This window comes from Primulina eburnea, chromosome 12 (genome assembly GCF_022965805.1).
Source record: "Primulina eburnea isolate SZY01 chromosome 12, ASM2296580v1, whole genome shotgun sequence".
NCBI lineage: Eukaryota > Viridiplantae > Streptophyta > Magnoliopsida > Lamiales > Gesneriaceae > Primulina > Primulina eburnea.
The window spans coordinates 11,321,156-11,341,854 of NC_133112.1; the positions used below are offsets into that span (position 1 = coordinate 11,321,156).

The following is a 20,699-nucleotide window of genomic DNA, read 5'->3' on the forward strand; positions in this document are numbered from 1 at the left end:
TGTTATCGAGTATTAGATTACAGCTCATCGATGCTTGTTTGAGACCATAAATTGGTCTACGAAGCTTGAATACGTTATGCTCACTTCCCACTGATGTTAATCGTTCAAAGTGCAACATGTAATCCTTGATATCGCCATTAAGGAAGAGTATCTTCACATAGTTTTTCCATATTTCATAGGCATATTGTTCTTATATATCTAGAAAAATACTATTTAATTTAACATTGCAGCTAGATAAAATGTTTCCTCATAGTCAATTCCTTGTATTTGAGTGTATTATGTAGCTATCACTCTAGCTTTGAATGTGAATATCTTCTCATATGTTCGAAGCTTCTTTTTGTATATCTATTTGCATCCTATGAGAACAATTCCCTCATGTGGATCCACTAAATTCCAAACTCGGTTTGAATAAATGTACTCCATCCTAGAGAAAGTACTTAAACAGAAGCCTTTACCGAACGTAAATCTTCCATATCCACAGAGGTTCAAGAAGAAAGGGCTAGATGATCAGTTTGCGAAGTTCCTGGAAATTTTCAAGAAAATACACATTAACATCCCATTTGCCGATGCATTAGAGCAAATGCCCAATTGTGCTAAGTTCATCAAGGATGTGATGTCCAAGAAGAGGAAACTTCAAGAATTTGAGACCGTAAAGCTGACCGAAGAGTGCAGTGCCATACTCCAGTGGAAACTACCACAGAAACTCAAAGATCCAGGGAGTTTTACTATTCCTTGTGTTATTGGTGGTTCTAGAGTAAATAAAGCTTTATGTGATTTGGGTGCTAGTATAAATTTAATGCCTTTTTCTATTTACAGGACTTTGGTGCTTGGCGAGGTGAAACCTAGCACTATTACTTTGCAGTTGGCGGACAGATCACTTACCTATCCACGAGGGATAGTAGAGGATGTGATGGTAAAGGTAGACAAATTCATATTTCCTGCTGATTTTGTAATATTAGATATGGAAGAAGACCAGGAGACTCCGCTTATCTTTGGAAGGTCATTCCTAGCTACCGGGAAAGCATTGATTGATGTGCACAAGGGCGAGCTCACACTGAGAGTAGGTGGAGAAGAAGTCTTGTTCAACATCTACAACACCATCAAAGGACCAAATGTGAGGTAAGTACTTGCAATAGTATTGATGTAATTGATTCATATGTATCTCATGTTGGTGCAGGTAGGATGACAAAAGACTCTTTAGAGAGATGCTTGTTGGAATCAGCTTCTACACTGGATGAAGATGATTGGGATGTGCAAGAGGAGTTACTTGCTCTCAATACACTACCTAATGAAAAGAGTGATGCTCAGCATGAAGAGTTGCTTGAAGATGCAAGTAAAGAGGTACCAAAAGCATCTCCGGAATTGAAAGATTTACCGAGTCACTTGTGCTATGCATTCCTAGACGAGAGTTCGTCATATCCGGTAATTATATCTTCTGCTCTTACTATTGATGAGAATGACAGGTTGTTGAGAGTATTGCGAGAATTTAAATCTGCTTTGGGATGGACAATTGCTGATATAAAGGGTATTAGCCCTACTGTTTTTATCATAAAGTATTGATGCAGGAGTCCTATTCACCCTATGTCGATCATTAAAGGAGGCTTAATCCAGCCATGAAGGAGGTTGTGAGATCTGAGAGATGTCAAGCAAAGAATCTAGTGTTGAATTGGGAAAAATGTCACTTCATGGTCTCAGAAGGTATTGTGCTTGGGCATAAAATTTTGGCTAGAGGGATAGAAATGGACAGAGCAAAAGTGGTGGCAATCGAAAATCTCCCACCGCCGAAGAATGTAAAAGGGATCAGAAGCTTCTTGGGACATGCCGGGCTCTATCGTCGTTATATTAAAGATTTCTCTAAAATTACTAGACATTTATGTAATTTATTAGAGAAAGATTCTACATTTATTTTTGACGATGATTGTTTGCAGGCGTTTAACAGGATCAAGGCAGCACTGATTTCTGCACCAATCATGATAGTGCCTGATTGGAAGGAGCCCTTTGAGCTTATGTGCGATGCTAGCGACTATGTTGTGGGAGCAGCATTGGGACAAAGACGAGAAAAGATGTTCAAAGCCATCTACTATGCAAGTCGTACACTCGATGCACCCCAACAAAATTACACAACCACTGAGAAAGAGATGCTAGCAGTGGTGTTTGCATTCGACAAGTTCAGAACATATCTCATTGGCACCAAGGTAACTGTTTTCACTGACCATGCAGCTCTTCGTTACTTGTTTGCCAAAAAGGATGCAAAGCCCATGTTGATACGATGGATCCTCCTACTTCAAGAAATTGACTTTGAAGTCAAAGACAAGAAAGGTTGTGAGAACTAGGTGGCGGATCACTTGTCACGCCTAGAGCTGGAAGAAAGAACTGAAGGTAGAGTGATTAATGAGTCATTCCCAGACGAACAACTCTTCAAGGTAAATGTTACACATCCTTGGTTTGCAGATATAGCAAATTTTCTGGCTGCAGGGGAATTACCTTCAAATTTAACTTATCATCAAAAGAAGAAATTTCTTCATGATGCCAAGTTTTATTTGTCGGACGATCCTTTCTTGTTCAAGAGATGCGCTGATCAGATAATTAGACGATGTGTAGCAGAGGAAGAAGCGGGTACGATTCTAGAGCAGTGTCATTCCTCACCCTACGGTGGACACTTTGGAGCATCTAGAACAGCAGCTAAGGTATTACAGTCAGGTTTTTATTGGCCTAATTTATTTAAAGACAGTTATACTTTAGTCAGGTCATGTGATAAATGCCAAAGAGTTGGCAATATTTCTAGACGACATGAATTACCACTAACAAATATTTTGGAGGTGGAACTCTTTGATGTCTGGGGTATTGACTTTATGGGTCCTTTCCCATCCTCTTTTGGTCAATCTTACATTTTACTTGTTGTTGATTATGTGTCCAAATGGGTGGAAGCAATTGCCACCAATACTAATGATGCTCGAGTTGTTGTTAAGTTTGTCCACAGGAACATCTTCACAAGATTTGGAATGCCTAGAGCCATTATCAGTGATGAAGGTACGCATTTTTGTAATAAGATTTTTAACTCACTGTTGGCTAAGTATGATGTGAAGCACAGTGTGACACTGGCATACCACCCGCAAGCCAATGGGCAAGCAGAAATATCCAACTAGGAGTTCAAGCAAATACTAGAAAAGACAGTGAAGACAAACCGGAAGGATTGGGCGATCAAGCTAGATGATGCATTATGGGCATACATGACTGCATACAAGACACCTATCGGGATGTCTCCTTATAGGTTGGTCTTTGGAAAAGCTTGTCATCTCCCTGTGGAACTGGAGCACAAAGCATATTGGGCTGTGAAAAAGCTCAATTTTGATATGGGAGCATCGGGAGAGCAACGACTGTTGCAGTTGAATGAGATGGAAGAATTCAGGAATGATGCATACGAGAATGCCAAGATATACAAGGAAAAGACCAAGAAATGGCACGACAAGCATATTCTTCGACGAGACTTCGAACCAGGGCAACAGGTGTTATTATTCAATTCTCGACTGAGGTTGTTCCCTGGTAAGTTAAAATCACGATGGTCTGGACCATTCACAGTGGAAACAGTGTACCCAGACAGTGCAATTGAGTTAAAGTGCAACAATGGTCAGACATTTAAAATCAATGGTCAGAGGGTCAAGCATTACTTTGGAAATGAAGTGCGACACGTGGACAACATCCCACTGGGAGAACCAAAGTAGACTGAAGAAATTCAGGCTGATGACGTTAAACCAAGCGCTATGTGGGAGGCAACCCACATTTATTTATTTTTGCATTCATTTTAGTTATTTTATTTTATTTCGATTCCTTAGTTTATTAATTTTAATTTTCTCGATTCAAGTATTAATTTGCATTTTGTTATTTTTTGCAAGTATTTCATAAAAAAAAAAAAAAAGAGATCGACAGTATGCTCGGCGCACATGCGTAACGAATTTCCGCACACATGCGCAACATTGGCCGAGGGCTCGACGCATATGTGCCACTCCGAGGGGGCACATGCGCGATATTTACAGAGAGTTCGGCGCATATGCGCCAATCCGGGCGCGCATATGCGCCACATTCCAGCATGACGGCCAGTAGCTTCGGCACATATGCGCCACCTTAAGGCGCGCATATGCGTGCGACACGGTTTAAAGAAAAAAAATGGGTCATCGCGACCAAACTCTCAAAAACACGCCCCCCTCTCAGAAACCCTCACGCCGCCGCCTCCTTCAAAACGCCGCGCCGCCGCCGTCTCTATCAGGAAGTCGACCGCCGCCCTACCTTACCGCTGTGACTTCCACCACAGTCCTAATTTCGGTCACCTTCTCGTTCAAGTAAGGGGATTTTCTCCAGATTTTGTTAAAATTTACGGATTTGCTTGAAATTGGTTCAAGAAAATTTGGGGAACTCTTAATATCGTGAGTTTGGTGCTTCGAATTGTTATAAATTATTTTGTGACTAAGGTGTATGTTGACAGATTTGTTGGTGTGGTGAGATATTTGCTCTGCTACTTGATTTGTTGAATTTAGTTGGTGTTGGTGGGAGTTTTGATACATTAATTGATGGAACCAAAAAAGAAGTCGAAGAAGGGTGCCTCTTCCTCTTCGAGCTTTGATTCGCACCGATTTTGGAATGAAAAATCCCAACAGGTGTATGAGAGCTCGATGACTCGGTCGATTATCCCAGATAGGGGATTTAATTTATCAACATTACGTTGTTTTATTAAGCGTGAACTGGAAAGAAGACAATGGGTTGAATTTGCTCAACCGCCTCTAGACGCTGTGATTTCTGTCGTACGAGAGTTCTATGCCAATCTGCGGATACGGCATGATGAGTCAAAGGTACTGGTGCGAGGTAAATTGGTATCGTTTGATTCTCAGACGATAAATATGATATATCAGATGCCAAGCCTCGAAGAAGACGAGTACAGTTCATTCTTAGACGATGGGGTTGATTATTCAGAGGTCATTCGGACATGTGTGTCAGGCAGGCGCCGTATGGAAAATGAGTGCGAATGGTCCAGTCTCGCTGAAGAAATCCGAGATGAACCCTAATGCAAGTGTGTGGACATCGTTCGTGTTGGCTCGGGTTCTCCCATCCTCGCATTACCACGATGTAACCAAAGACAAAGTTGTGCTTGTCTTTGCTATTTTGAAGGGCAAATTGTTAACTTGGGAAGAATAATATATGGATCGATCATGAGAGCCGGCATAGGATTAGCCCAGTCGCCCTTCCATGCCCTCACATTGTTACCGAACTATGCAGACAGGCCGGCGTCTCCTGGTCGCCTGATGAGCAGGTGCTTAAGCCGAAGGCTCCCATCGTTGCTCTCTATATGCCTCCCGTTGATTCAGATGACGAGGACATGCCACAGGCACAGCTTCCACCACCACAACCACCTGAGGGAGCCCGACAGCGCAGGGGAGACAGATTGAGGCGACTAGAGAATGAGATGCAGGATCAGAGGCAGCTACTAGTCGAGCAGCGCCAGGTGCTAGATTCACTTCAGTACCGCACAAACCATTTTATGGGATTCATGATGGATTTCACCTCCGTGCTTGCTCAGCGTTTCCTGCCTATAGGTCCAGAAGATCTCATGTTTCCCCAGCCGCCTGCATGGCCACCGCAGTATCCAGGACCACCACCATAGTATCCAAGACCTCCTCCGCAGGCCCCACCCCAGCACATGGATGAGGATGTCGATGATGATGACGGCGAGCACTGACGCTCGTCGTGTGAGGTATGCATGTCCCATTTCTTTTTTTATACATTGAGGACAATGCATATTTTAAGTTTGGGGGGTGATTTGATTATTTGATCTGAGTTGATTTGTTGCTTTGATGTCTGAGTTGATTTGTTGCTTTGATGTTATTTCTTTGATGTTTATTTAATATAATTTAAATATAAAAAAAATATTTAATTCAGTATTTATGTTTTTCGTAGTCGTTAATTGTCTTTTTTTAGAATTGTGGAATTAAGGTAATAACCAAACAATGATGAGAGTTGACCCGAAATTCATGTTGTTCCTTGATTACGAATCCGAATGCATGCTATCTTTACTGAACCGTTTACACATTAATTCACGATTGCTATGATTGTTGATACACCCGATGTCAAGAGAGTGCGTTGGGTGCAATAATTGTCCCTGCTTGGTAGGCAATCGAACCGTTGTGCTTGTGCTGCTGTGCGGTTTAAAAGATTTGAGTTGCACCATTACCACTAGCTATAGCTTTTGGTAAAGCGGTAAGCACTCGGTCCTACAATTGGTATCAGAGCCAAGGTCACGGGTTCGATTCTCATTGATTGCAAGGAGTGCAATTATTGGGAGGGAGATTGTTGGGTGCAATAATTGTCCCTGCTTGGTAGAGCAATCGAACCGTGGTGCTTGTGTTGCTGTGCGATTTAAAAGATTTGAGTTGCACCATTACCACTAGCTATAGCTTTTGGTAAAGCGGTAAGCACTCGGTCCTACAGAGTGTTCATATGGTTTGTGAGTTGAAATGAATGAGTGGACTCCAAAACCTGCATGTTGATTACTTGTTGTTGAGCTACATGTTCACTAACACAAAAATGATTCAGGCAGTCTTTGATTTATGCTGGGCCTGTTTTTCCTTGAATAATTTGTCAATTGTTAGCCCTTTGAGCCTAAATGAGAATGAGATGTGGAATTCTTTCTGTTTGAATACCCGAAAACATGATCTGTCTGTGTTTGTTGATTGGTAAATTGAAAGTAGTCTAGAACTTATTTTGGCACTCTTCGAGGCGAGATACGGGTATTGTGTGACTTAGGGATGATTTAGGAGATTTTTGGAACGTTTGAGCCTTTCAAGCCTACCCATAACATCATATACACCCTAGTGTCCCATATTTGAGCTTAATGAAAATCGAATGGAGTGTGCCAAGGCACACAAAATCCCCCATTCGTAACAATTCTAAACTCCTACGTCAACTACCAACTTTTGAGCATATACACTAGTGCCCACCGAAAACTGAGAGAAAACGAACATGTGTATCACTACAAAAGTTCTTCTCCCTTGTGTGCGTATAAAAATATCATGAAAAGGTGAAAAGAAAGAAAGAAATGTCTATATAAAAAAAATAAACAAAAATTTGAATAAAGAGGGAAAGAGTATGACATGTGATGTGAAAAGGAGGACAAAATGGTGAAAATGTTGTGACAAGGCAAGTGGAAGTGAAACAAAAAGAAGGAGACGCGTGTTGAAAAATAAATTGGTTTGTTTTCTCTCACTTTTGACTCTCTACCTTCATTTGAAGCCATTAGCCATAGCCTAACGTTATAAGCTTAAAAGACCTATTAACCGAGTCACACGTACCCAATATACTAGTGGAGAAGAGTTGTCAAAGTTAAGCCTATGGACACTTGAAAAATGTCGTCGATAGACATAGAATTTGATTGTGTACATGTGCCCATCTCATGATATTGGATTTTATTTGGTTAATTGTTGTCTTCATAATACCACTTTGTTTAGCCAAATGTTACCCTATAAATCCTGTTGATTTGTGAAGGTAAATGTGTGTCTCAATGATTTTGCTAATTACATGTGTGTCGAGGAGTCCAAAATTTTATGAGATGAACATCTATGAACTTATCTTGGCATTTGGAGTGGGTAAACGAGAATAGCATAACACACACGCACGTGAACTTGGAGTAATTTGGCATGTGTTTGATTCAATATCATGGAAACTGTAATCTCTGAGGCTAGAGGTTATCCTTTTATTCCACAATTCTTGTTCGTTTAGTTATTTATTTTCTTTAGGATGTGTTTAGTAGTTTAGTCTAGTTAATGTTTTATTCATTTTTATTTTGCTCGGGACTAGCAAAAGTTTAAGTTTGGGGGGATTTGATAAGTGCATTTTATGCACTTACATTATTCCTATACTTTATATAGATTGTTAGTCTTTTTGAGCGAAATTACGCGCTTTTGTTGTTTTTGGGTGTGATTGCAGGAATCTAGGTGCGGACACAACACTTGCGTGAAAACGAGCTAAAATGGTGCCTAGGAGAAGAAGTGTGAGGAATGACCAAAGGGGGGAATGCAGTAAGCCCCGCACATATACGCGACTTATTCCCGCGCACATGCGCGCAACTGGCAGAAAGAACGGCGCACATGCGCCCCCAAAGCCGCGCACATGCGCGACCCATGCAGTGAGTCTCGCGCATATGCGCCACTCAAGCCTCGCATATGCGCGAGAGTCAACAGGCGACATCCAGAGAGCAGCGCGCATATGCGCGCGGCGCGAGCTTTCAGAAATAAATAGGCTTCGGCGTGTTATTTTTAGGGGTTCCGACAGGTTTTAGAAGCAACCGTCATACCACTGGAGAAGAGGGGATTAAAAGTCAGAGCACGGGACGCGAAGAACGAAGATAGAAGACGTTGAATCCGGACACGGAGACGCACTTTCATCTCTCGTCAACACGTTCTTAACTCGGTTTCTTACTTTTACGTTTTTAATGATTACAAACAGGTTTTGTAGTGATTTAAATTCGAGTATGAACTAATTTTATATTCTAGAGATTTATGTAGTCTTGGTTGACCTATGTTAATGACATTTTGAATTTTCATGAATTAATTCGTCGTGTTTATTTGTGATTTCTCGTGATTAATGATTTTGGATTACTGGCCATAATTCGATTGATCTAATAATTAAATCTAACACTCGAGAGAGGGGATTGAAATTAGGACAGGAGAAATCACATCGTTAGATATTTATAATGTGCAAAAGACGTATAACTCTGACGAATCCATAAGAGGACCTTGGTTGCATTTATTACGTGTTGCTTGATTTTGAATAGACATATTAAAATCGGTAATAGGTAATACAGTTCTGTTTATCACTCGACAGAGGGAATAGAAAACAAATTGCGAGTTCTTGGTTAGTAAATACGATGCAATTTAATAACATGTTAGTTAATTTTGATTTAGCATAGGGGAAGCCAGACGAAATCATATCTCTAGATTTATATCCTCAGTGAATTTTCTACTGCGTGCTAGAATTACAGAAATTGTTATTTTATTTGAAGTGATTTTGAACCAACTATTTGACTTGTCTAAATAAAGTCGAGCTATGTCAATTATGGTACTTAATATACAATTTTAAATGTTTACTCTTCGTGGGATCGATATCTGTACTCAAACCAGTACTAAAACTTGACACCGTATACTTGCGGTAGTGAAAGCGAACAACACGCCTCTTGTCGAACCCTAAGAACAGTCTAAGCATATTGTTCCAAAAGCCGTGTCATGCCCTCTAGAACACGTGCACTCGCGTCCGAGGGTGGAAGAGGTGGAGGTGGGGGGGTTACCTCCTCATACCTCTCCTCCCTATGCTCATTCTTACCATGTATGTGGATAATGCGTCTCGAAAGCATATTTGTAATCATAATCCAACCCTACATGTAACCAACATGCATTTAAATCAATGGCATCTTGTCTTCTACTATTAAAAATCATAAAAACATTTAACTTTAAACATTAAAATTTAAAGCTTCAAAACTCACAGACTTGAGCCGTGACTTATCAAGTTTCTCAAAATCGGCAGTAGTCATAACCCTTACAAGATCTTTGCTCTGATACCAACTTAAATGTCCCAAACTCTAATATTAAATAAATAATACAAGAATTTTTTTCACTATTCACGAAAACACTATTCACCAAAAAACTATTTTGAACCTCGGTTTGATAAAATTTTAATGAAAATTTAAATCGATACTGCATTTAAATAAAAATACCAAATTTACAAAACTATCCAGATTACTCATAAATATCCGAGTATTATTTAAATAAGGTTTTAAATACTCAATTGACAATAAAATTCAGAAAATAAAAAAATTTCTCAACCATGCTAAATAACGTTCGTTAAACTTTAAAGTATAATCGACCTGATATTACATATGCACTGAGTGTTGCAGGCAGATATCAGTCGAAACCCGGTTTCACTGCATTGGAAAGCAGTGAAGGACATTCTTAAGTACTTGAGAAGAACTAAGAATTTTTTTCTTGGTATACGGGAGTGGAGAACTAAAATTGGAAGGCTACACTTATTCTAGCTTCCAATCAAATGTGGATGATCCAAAATTGACCTCTAGATTTGTATTCAAGCCCAATGGTGGTGTTGTCTCTTGGAGGAGTTCCAAGCAAGACATCACAGCGGATTCTACCGCTGAGGCCGATACATAGCTGCATCGACTGCAGTAAAGGAGGGTGTTTGGATGAGAAATTCCATCCAAGAGTTGGGTGTCATTCCTCAAATAGTTGACCCAGTCCCGGTCTACTGTGACAACACCGGTACCTTTGTGCAAGAAGGAACCGATGTCTCATCAGTGTTCCAAACATATACTAAGGAAGTTCCACATAATCCGGTAGATTGTGGAAAGAGGAGACATATTGGTAGAGAGAGTCTCCTCCACAGATAACGTTGCTGATCTACTAACGAAGCCCCTGCCAAGACCATTGTTGAGAAGCATCATGGGGCAATGGGTCTAAGATATATAGGTACTTGGCTATAGGGGCAAGTAGGAGATTGTTAAAGTAGGTGTCCGGCAAGCCAACTTGTGGCTCGGGCGTTATTTAATCTAATGAAAAACAATCTTTATTTTAATAATATTTTATTATTTTATTCGATTAGGCATTATACTTTATCTGTATACACATCCAAGCTGCATAGATAAAGTCCCTAAAAATACAATAGGTATCATGAAGTCTTAATCACAACATAAGATCATGAAACTCATTAGGAAGTGTACTGTATATTCTAAACAAGTTCCTAGTCGAATCAGCCGCCTAAATTAAGGATAAAGGTCGCTCGAGCTTGAGACTATCATCTATGATGTAAATGCCATGTTTCATTTGCAAGAGCATGGAGATGTCCATTCACACATATGAGTGTTCATCTGATGATGCACAAAACAACCTTCCAACGGAATATCCAAGTGATTCCCACTTATTGACTGGAATAGTCCGCAGTTAGGGTTGTATACCATTAATCCTTTAACCTGGGACGATGTACAAGCTATATGTACTAGCATTCACTTTGATCCGTTTACCAACTCCATCTAGGCTCATCAAATGGCGATGTTGTGTGTAGTTTCGTAATATGTAGGAGTAAATGCATTGTAGTCGAGGATTCATTGTTTCCCTACGGGTGAAGATATCTTATGTGATTTGATGAGTTAATCGTGCAAGGAGTCTCTAGCCAGAGCAAGAAATGTGCTTTAGGGAAAGGTGTTTTCCTAGTTGCAAATATCATACCACTATTAGTATTGAAAGATAAATCGCATCATTGTCGAATTCATATGCAACTTTCGATATACCAATGATTGCAGATTTGACCGGGATATATGTGTTGAAACGACCGTACCATACACTAACCATGACTAAAGGTTCTTGCAAGCACTATCAATGCTACCTAGGGGGTCATGAGGTGATGCTACTAGACGCTATGACCTTGATCTGATGGGTGCAATCATAAATGAGTTCTAAAATTCTTGATCAAAGTGTTGATGAAAATAATGGGGCTAACTAGGATAAGCCCGAAAAAGAATAAATGTTATTCTGAATCACATGGTGATGTGAACCAACGGCTAGCTATATCCCTGAACCATTGAGGGTCACACAAGTATCGAATTCTCTGTTCTCGTTGAGATAGTCAAGTTTCAAGGAGTTAGAATTTAGCGATTATAGTTTGATGGAGATCAAACGGGAAGATTATAAAGGAGTTTATAAGCTGATTCCATAGGATGGAAGAAATGGAAGTTAGCATGGTTGCTAAATAAGGAAGAACAGTGGAGCTACCTGTTTTAGTAAAGGAGTTTATAAAAATGGCAGCTGCCAAATATGGTAACTACCATATATGGTAAATTCTCAATTTGATAAATAAAAATTTTTATCTTCAAAAATGATATCTGTATCCTTGGTACATCGGCGCTCTCGGATCGTCGATCAGGGTTATAATGAGTTCGAAATCATTTTTTTAGTGAATTTGGAATTCACTAATTAAATGATATGCTATTAATGGTGACTAATAACATTCACAAATTCTCATATATGTTCTAGAGGAGTCTAAAATCAAATTAACCAATTAGTTAATTTATAAATTAAATAATCGTTATATAATTTAATTAATGTACTTATATATTTTATATGGTGATATAAAATATGTGTATATGATATTAATATATCAGGTATAAAACACATGATGCCTAAGAACAAAAATTTTAAACCTTCGCTACGTCGATGTCTCAACATTAGGAATCAGCATAAGTGGTATAAAATTATGCACTTATCTTCTTTTCCATGGTGAAAGGAGAAAACTAGTCGCATGGCTTTGCTGTTCAAATTTGTCATCTCCATGAATAACACAATGTCCAGCTCTTTGATGTCAAGACCATGCATCCTAAAAAGTTTTCGAATGCATTTGTCGCTGATTTCTTCAAGAAAAACAACATGCCAACTAGTGTTGAGCTGTTGGCTATCCACAAGGAGAAAGGGGGAAGAACGAGTTGCCAAGAGGTAAACCAGGTAGATCAAGACACCAGCCAAAGAAACCACAAAGAGAAAGCTGGTGATGTATTATGACACTCTGAAATTGATAATGATGAAATGGATAAAGTCCCTTCGACTAAAGTTTACCAGCCAAAGAAGCCACAAAAAGAAAGCTGGTGATGTATTATGAGACTCTGAAAATGATGATGATGAAATGGATAAAGTCCCTTGGACTAAAGTTGTTCTACTCCAAAGAAACATCCAGCCGAGAAGAAGAAAAAGCCTAAGCAGGACAAGAAGCCGAAGATTGAAAATATCTAGCTGGTCAAGCATGCGACCGTGCCAATTCGACCAACTCCCACTCTGATTATACTAATCTCAATTCTCAAGTTTATGATCGAGTGGAGTAAAAATATTTTAGCCCTATGTTGCAGCTACTCAATCTTGGCTACCCAAAATTGACCCTAAGGACAAAGGGAAATGCAAGCTGGTGGAGGAAGATTTCTAGTTGTCTAGTGTCCAAACTGCCATCGACTTGGCTTTCCAACTAGCTGATGAAAGTTTAAGAATGGGATAGGATCTTTGACAAATGGGTGGATTATCGGACGGTGGTCCACTTTTCAGCGATTGCAAAAGCACAAAAGTTTAAGTTAGTGGGGGCTAAAACTGATCTCATTTATGAGGCTTTGCAAAGAAGTGATCTTATTAAGGTGGAGCTACGGGAGATTACTTTGCACAAGTTAATCAAGAAATAGAGGGCTAACTTTGATCCTTAAAGCCCAATTTTCCAGAGATGATCCTATCCTGATCTAGCCGATGGAGATGCAGTTCTTCTCCCTCTCCCTAATGTTCAAAGTAAGAAAGCAAGAGTACGAGCTTCCTGATCAGCATGAAGAAAATATTGTTGTTAATATGGAGGATGAGCCAGTTGCTGAACAACCAGATACTGAAGTTGACAATATTGCAAAAGTCAATCGAGCTGGTTTTCCAAGTGACCAGCCCGAGGTACAAGTCCTTACCTCTGATTAAAAATTTGTTTCTATTGTTAAGTATTATGATGTTCCCCATGATGTGGACATGACTGCTTCTATTGTTGCTGTAGTGACCCGTTCCAGAATCACCTACTAATCAAAAACTAAGCATGCAACTAACTTAATTAATAACAATCAGAGATAACAGCGGAAAATACCAACAAATGAATAGTTATACAACCCAATCGAAATAGAATAGTACTGAAAACTAAACCAACCAGATACTCACTGTCCTCCTCCTGCTCTTCCCGAGCTGTCCAACCTGAGGCCTGCCCCGAGGGAATGGGGTGTCCAAGATAAACAAAACCGAGGACGTGAGCGATAAGAACGCCCAGTACAAAAGTATGAGTATACAAACCTATATGAAATGCACATGCTATGATATGATACCAGGGTAGTCAAGAAATAGGAATCACAAAGGATCTCAAAATGCTCAGTCTAGAGGCGCCAAGTGGATAGTGCCGCGCGGTCCAACCTCTGGGTCACTGCATCCACTACAAGACAGACGTGGACCTAAAATGTCCCGGACCACCGAAGCCCTCCCGACCCGTCGGCCACTGTGTACTCTCGGTGTCCATGCGTCCACAAGACAGGGCTGAGCGGCCCCAAGATATAGCTTATCTCGAAAGAGATACAGCTCAACAGTAAAGGCTATCTCGAAGGAGATACGGCTCAACATGAAATGCAACGTGCAGTAATAAACGTGACATAATAGCATGCATCATATGACATATATCAATGCACCACATAATCATGCAACACATATAAGAATGTATACTCAACCAGGATATCTCGGATAGTACTTTCGTACCTCTATCACAGCAAGCCTAGCCTTACGCAACACCGCTAATCAGGTCTAGCACAAGCCTACGCATCAAAAGCACCCAATGAACAATACTACCATGCTCAACTAGCAAAACCAGTACTCCCTAGTACTACCAAAGGTTTAGGGTTTACCTTCGTCCGTCGACAGCCCTTTGATGTCGATTGCCTTGAAACTCAGGCGCCGCTACGCTACTACTCCTGGCAGCTCTTGGCTATCGCTCGACCAACAACTAACCCTAGAAACCTTCCAAATCCTCTCAACTATGAGGCAAAATCATGAATTGGCAAGTCACAAATGAGAAATCCGAGCACTATTTATAGGCCATGTTCGGATCCTCCGAACAACACTTCGGAACGTCCGAACGCTACGTGTCCATTGGCTCTTGACAGCTCATGATCGGATCCTCCGATCATACACTTCGGACCGTCCGAACATAACCATAGCCAAAATTACACCTTAAACCTTCTTAATCACCATTACTCCGTTAATTACCCAATTTGGAATTCGGGCTACTACAGTTGCTAACCCGCCATCATCATCGTGACCTTTCCATGAGGTTTCCTTGGCCATGGTGGATGAATGGGTCAAGTCTTGGACCGAATTCCATTTTGTAGATGCTGCCACGCCAGTCATCCCTCCAGATGTTAATAATTCAGAGATTCCTATGTTTATTGAGGATTAGATTGATTATGAGATTATCACTGAAGCTAAAGTGACTACATATTCTCCACCTCCAGCAACTCCAGCTAGTGGAAATATGGATAATCAATATTATGATAACTCTCCAATAATTCCTTCTGTTGGTGGGAGTTTGGATGTCAAGATTGCTACTGCTGATGTGGATGACCGGCCATACCTGAATACTTCAAAAACGGCTCAAAATGGTCTATCCAAGAAATGAAAATTATGAAGATCAGTATGAGATTGAAGAAGAAGAGTACGATTTTGCCTATTTTAAATCTATTCTCACAGACGGAGACACTCAGAGCAAGTAGCTAGGCAATATTGAAGCTAAATAGTTTGCTTCTGACACAAACTTTCTGAATTCAAAAGCCAGATGCTCGAAGATCTTGCTTCTCTACACAAACATATAATTTCAAATTCAATAAGATTGAGTTTCTAAAGACTCATAGCAAATAATTTGTTGCAATGCTCTCCGGCCAAATCACTCAAGTTCAGTATAAAATTCTCGAGGCCAATATTGGTAATTTAAAGTATTGGCTGCCAGCTGCAAAAATTGATGGATTATGTGTAGCATGGTGATGCCAAAAAAAAAAAAAAGGAAGAGTTGCGGAAGCTGGAAGATGAGAGAAAGGAAGAAGAGAAGATAAGGAAGCAAGAAGAATCTTTAAGAGCACAAGAGGCAATAAAGAAAAAGATCCAAGACTACCATAAAAAAGAGGGCGGTGAGGAGGTAGTGGTGGTGGTAGAGGAGGAAGTGGAAATGGAGCATACCAGCAAACATATTCATAACTTGGATCTTTTGATAGGGCCGTAGGTGCAGGGCCGGTCCTAGACTTTGAAGGGTCCGGTGCAAAAAAAAAAAAAAGGACCCTTTGTATTCATGTAAAACTAATACTAAAATCAATGATATAAAGATAATTTCATTATCTGATTACATAAACTAATATCTATAATAAAAAAACATTATATTCCACATTGCTAATATTCCACATTGCTAATAATCAGTATCGTTACATCATAGAAAAAGGAAAATATATTCTATTACGACTAACGGTGAAAAACCGATCTTCTTGCATTTTTATCGGCAAAGTCATCAATCAATCTTTCATAATCAAGTTCTTCCAGAAACTCACTCTCAATCGAAATCATAGCTAATGCATTCAATCTTGTTTGGGTCATGGTTGATCTCAAGCAAGATTTCAACAACTTCAATTTCGAAAAGCTTCTTTCTGCAGATGCAACAGTCACCGGAATAGTCAATAATATCCGGTAAGCAATGAATGAATTCGGGAAACAATTCATTCTTTGCAAAAAAAATAGTATTTCACATGCTGTTTTTGTTTCCTTTGGTAGCATATATTGTATGATTTTCAGTTCCTGATATAAATCATCTCCATCCAAATCTGAAGCATCTTGTCCTGTACCCTTTTTACTTTGTAGTTTCATTTCAAGATTCTTGCAACGAGCTTTCAAGTCTTCATCAACCAATGAACTCAACTTTTCAGCTGTGAAAAGGAATCCAAAAATATCTTCATATTCCTCATATTGCTCAAACCTTTTCTTCAATGACCCAATTGTTTGATCGACTATGTACAAGAAATAATGAATTCTAAAATCTTCTTCAGCAGATTCTAGAGGTATTATGGAAGACTCACATGTAACCTCATCAAAATGTCTTTTTCTATATATTTGTCTCTTCTCAGGAAAATAGGATCAATCTCCATTGTTGAAGCAAGTTCTTTCTCTGTATTGATGGCTTGTTCAAATCCAGATTTTCTGTACTCTTCAAAAGAAGCAATTAGCCTTTTAACCTTGGTCATAGCAACATCAATAAGCATGTTTTCAGATTGTAAGCATTTGCTGACAATGTTAACTTTACCTAAGATGTCATACCAAATAACCATGCCCACTAAAAACTCAAAATTTTCAAGTTCAAATGTTGCTAAAGACTTGGCTTCACTTCTTATTTTTGAGTCGGTGTTTCTTTCTTCTGCAACTTGAAGTAAAGCTTCTCTAATTTTTTGAGCTTGAAGTACCACTGCTTTCACACTTTCAATATGGCTCTCCCATCGAGTGGTTGACAATGGTTTGAGAGTTAAACCTTTTACCGTCACATGATCTATCAGAACCTTCCACCTCTTTGTAGAATGAGAAAATATTGTATAAATCCGTTGTACTACTCCAAAAAAATCTTTCGCTTTTCCACAAGAATTTGCAATGTCACAAAGTGTTAGATTCAAACAATGACAACCACATGGAGTGTATAATGCTCTAGGATTTATGTCCAACAATTTTTTTTGTACACCTTGGTGTCTCCCTTTCATATTTGCCCCATTATCATATCCTTGTCCTCTGACATTATCAATATCAAGATCAAAACTTTTCAACACATTTTGCAGCTCTTCAAACAACCCTTGTCCTGTTGTATCATTCAATTTCAAAAATCCCAAAAAGTACTCGTTTACTTTCATTGGACTTGTAGAAACATCAACACATCTTATAACCAAAGTCATTTGCTCTTGGTTACTAACATCAGGAGTGCAATCGAGTATTACAGCAAAGAACTTAGCTTCTTTAATTTTTTGAAGAATTGAACTCTTGATTTCAGAAGCTAACAAACATATCAACTCATTCTGAATTTTGTGGCTAAGATAATGATGATGCGTATTTCTTTCAAGATGCTCCTTCATCGTTAAGTCCCACTCAGCAATCATCTCAACAGCAGCCATAAAGTTTCCATTGTTATCATCATACAGCTTCTCATTACTACCACGAAATGCTAAGTTTTGTTTAGCCAAAAATTTCACAACTGAAATTAATCGTTGCAATATCTTCCTCCAATGCTCTTTTTCCTTCTTGATTTGATCCTGAATGGCATGATCAATTGTTTTACCCTTCACTAACATGATACGCAACTCAAGCCAACTAGCATAATATTTGACATGCTCAATACTTGTCTCATGTTCTTTAAGTCTGCTACTAAGATGCCCCCAATCATAGTATCCATCATTTGCTAGCTGACTTGGTTGAGGTCCCATTTTAAACAACTTGCAACAAAAACAAAATGCTTTATCAAGTGCTTTTGAATACACCAACCAATCTCTATGGTGTTTTTGACCATTTGGCAAAATACGAGTGTAGAAATCCGAAGAGAATCGTCTATTTGATCAATCTTTGGGACCTTTCTCTGTTAATACATCTCTTATAGGACCTTTTTCCACTAATCGATCCTTCCACGTGGGATCCAAATTCTCCCAGTTTCTAGGATCAAAAATGTCAAATTGAATTGATGAACTTGGTTCTTCCTTTACTATACTCATAACATCATCATCACTTTCATAAAAAGTATTTTCAAAGACTAAGTCATTACCTTTTTCATTCCCTTCAATCTCATCCACATCTTCCTCTGCATCATTTTCAACGGCTAAGACATCATGTAATTCATTACAATTGTTTTCTTTTTCCTCTTCGTTACCCAAATCTTCATGTGATGGATTTCCCGATTGTTTGACAACAAATCTGTTGATAGCCCCTCTTTGAGACTCAATAAATTCTTCAACTTTTTTTTTCTTTTTCCGCTTATCATGTCCTGACTGATATTTCCTAGTTGGAGGCATTCCGATTTTCTGCAGATAAACAAACAAATCAAGTTCTCGAATAACCACTTATTATAGATGTGATGTACTAAGATGTAAAAAAAGAACAACTGCACTCAAAATGTATAAATAAACATCTGTATTAAATGAGTTTTTCAAAGCTAGCTGGCAAAAAATTCAAAAAAGGGTTGAAATTTTTAATATTTTGGTTGAAAATAATATTTCTCCCCATAAATATGACACTATGTTTTTCTAGGCAGTGAATATCCAGATATATTAGAAGGAGAGTTTTCATAACACTGGAAGAAAATTTTAGTGAAAAATAATTTTATTATTCAAACATGGCATGGAGTGACGCCATCTGATGTTAGAATTAATTTTTCGAATGTGTTTTTTTTTAAGTGTAAGTTTTTGTTTAAATATCATGGCTATTAAACTTAATTACATTGAGTGAATCGATTTTCCACTCAGTCCCAATCAGTTTCCTTCTTGTTTGAAACCTGTAATTGTGATGATGAAATAAAAGGCTGGGGACTTCTTCAATTTAAAAAACAAACTACGCCACACAAAAAATATATACAAGTCAATATTTATGACTTGACCAAATAAAATTATATAGATATCCTTTCAAACACTCATTCGAGGAAGAATGGAAGCATCAAACATATAGAAATGGGCGTTTTCAGTACCTTCTGAATCCTGGGAGTGGGATGTATTTCCAACAGAAACCCTTACTGACACCAAATCTGCAGAACGTGATGGCCTCAAAAGAGTGGATGTTGAAGAGTGAAGACGATTCCCACCCGTAACTGTCGTTCATATGAAAATTTAAAAGATGAAATCTAAAGCCCAAAAATTCAAAGCCCAAATACCCCTAAACCTATTTTAATTGAGGCCCTATCCAGCTAGGGGCCCTGTGCGGTGGCCCCATATTGACCACCCCAGGGCCGCCTCTGCGTAGGTGCAACAGACTTTCCTTTGCTTTGAAATTTTTGTGACAACGCAATTTCATTAATTCAATGAAATACATTATTTCTCTCTAAATATGATCGTGTTATACTATTTTGATGCATCTTTTTAAGTCTAACAACTTAATTTTTCATCCCAGAAATAAAAAAAATTGTAAAACCGAAATTCATTAGTTTTGAAGATAACAAATAGCATTTAGCTGTTTCAGAATCCAACTGCATTTTCTAATCTATTTACAGGTATCTAGTGACTTAAGCTTTTCAATTCTAACATATATCAGTAATAATTTATAATTCATGAGATTAGCGTTATATTACTTTTAAGTTTTTTTTTAAGTATACCAATTTTAGTCATATATATATACAAGATATTTTTTGTATTAAAAATTAGTAAGTATATTTTAAAAGTTTTCCTTCCTTTATGATATTTTCCATGAAATGATATGTATGAGTGTGAGTGTGTGTCTATATATAATTACGTATTATACGTTACTTCCAGTGTATACGTGTTGCATGTGGTATTATTACGTATTATTCGTTACTTCCAGTGTATACGTGTTGAGTCTTTAGACTTACTAGACTTGATCGATGTAGGTGAGGATGATTATCATGAGGAGACTGGAGGTGGTGACCAAGGGGCAGGCTTGGACTGAGCAGGAGACTAGACCCGAGGACCGCCCAAATTTTTAGTTTTATGAAAATGTTCAAATATTTTTGTCAAACTTAAATTTTTAGATCTTTTGTTGCAACAGATTTGGAGACGTACATTTTACTTTATCAAACTTTGGATGTTCATGATTTATTTAAGAAAATTTTTAATTCTTCCGCAAAATTTTAAGTAGTAAAAACTACGGTACGTTACAATAACATTCTCTTATGTATATTTGGTAAATAATATATAATAACAAAATCTCATAATATAATTATTGTAAATATTATTGTACGATTTATTTGTTGTATCTTTTGCATTATCCTTATTTGTTTTTATAATTGAGTATATACGCTGTAAGTAGGGATGTAAACGATCCAAACCAAGCCGAACAGTATCAGGCTTGAGCTTCGCTCGTTTAAGATTAATTCAAGCTCAA

At 38.5% G+C, this 20,699-nt stretch overlaps 3 protein-coding genes across 3 annotated transcripts; 1 reads left to right on the forward strand and 2 right to left on the reverse strand.

Annotated features, from left to right (window-relative positions):
• The first annotated feature begins 3,257 nt into the window (after positions 1-3,257).
• On the forward strand, positions 3,258-3,722 carry LOC140806655 (uncharacterized). Its single transcript, XM_073163208.1, has one exon. The coding sequence runs from the start codon at positions 3,258-3,260 to the stop codon at positions 3,720-3,722; it is 465 nt and encodes a 154-aa protein (XP_073019309.1).
• A 12,312-nt stretch (positions 3,723-16,034) lies between these two features.
• Positions 16,035-19,583, reverse strand: LOC140807627 (uncharacterized). The gene is made up of 2 exons (XM_073164569.1): positions 19,333-19,583; positions 16,035-18,673 (listed from the first exon to the last, which is right to left on the reverse strand). The coding sequence occupies exon 2, from the start codon at positions 18,083-18,085 to the stop codon at positions 16,688-16,690; it is 1,398 nt and encodes a 465-aa protein (XP_073020670.1). The 5' UTR covers positions 18,086-18,673; positions 19,333-19,583; the 3' UTR covers positions 16,035-16,687.
• LOC140806656 (uncharacterized) lies at positions 18,215-18,664 on the reverse strand. Its single transcript, XM_073163209.1, has one exon. It carries the CDS (start codon positions 18,662-18,664, stop codon positions 18,215-18,217), a length of 450 nt encoding a protein of 149 aa, XP_073019310.1.
• Positions 19,584-20,699: the final 1,116 nt, after the last annotated feature.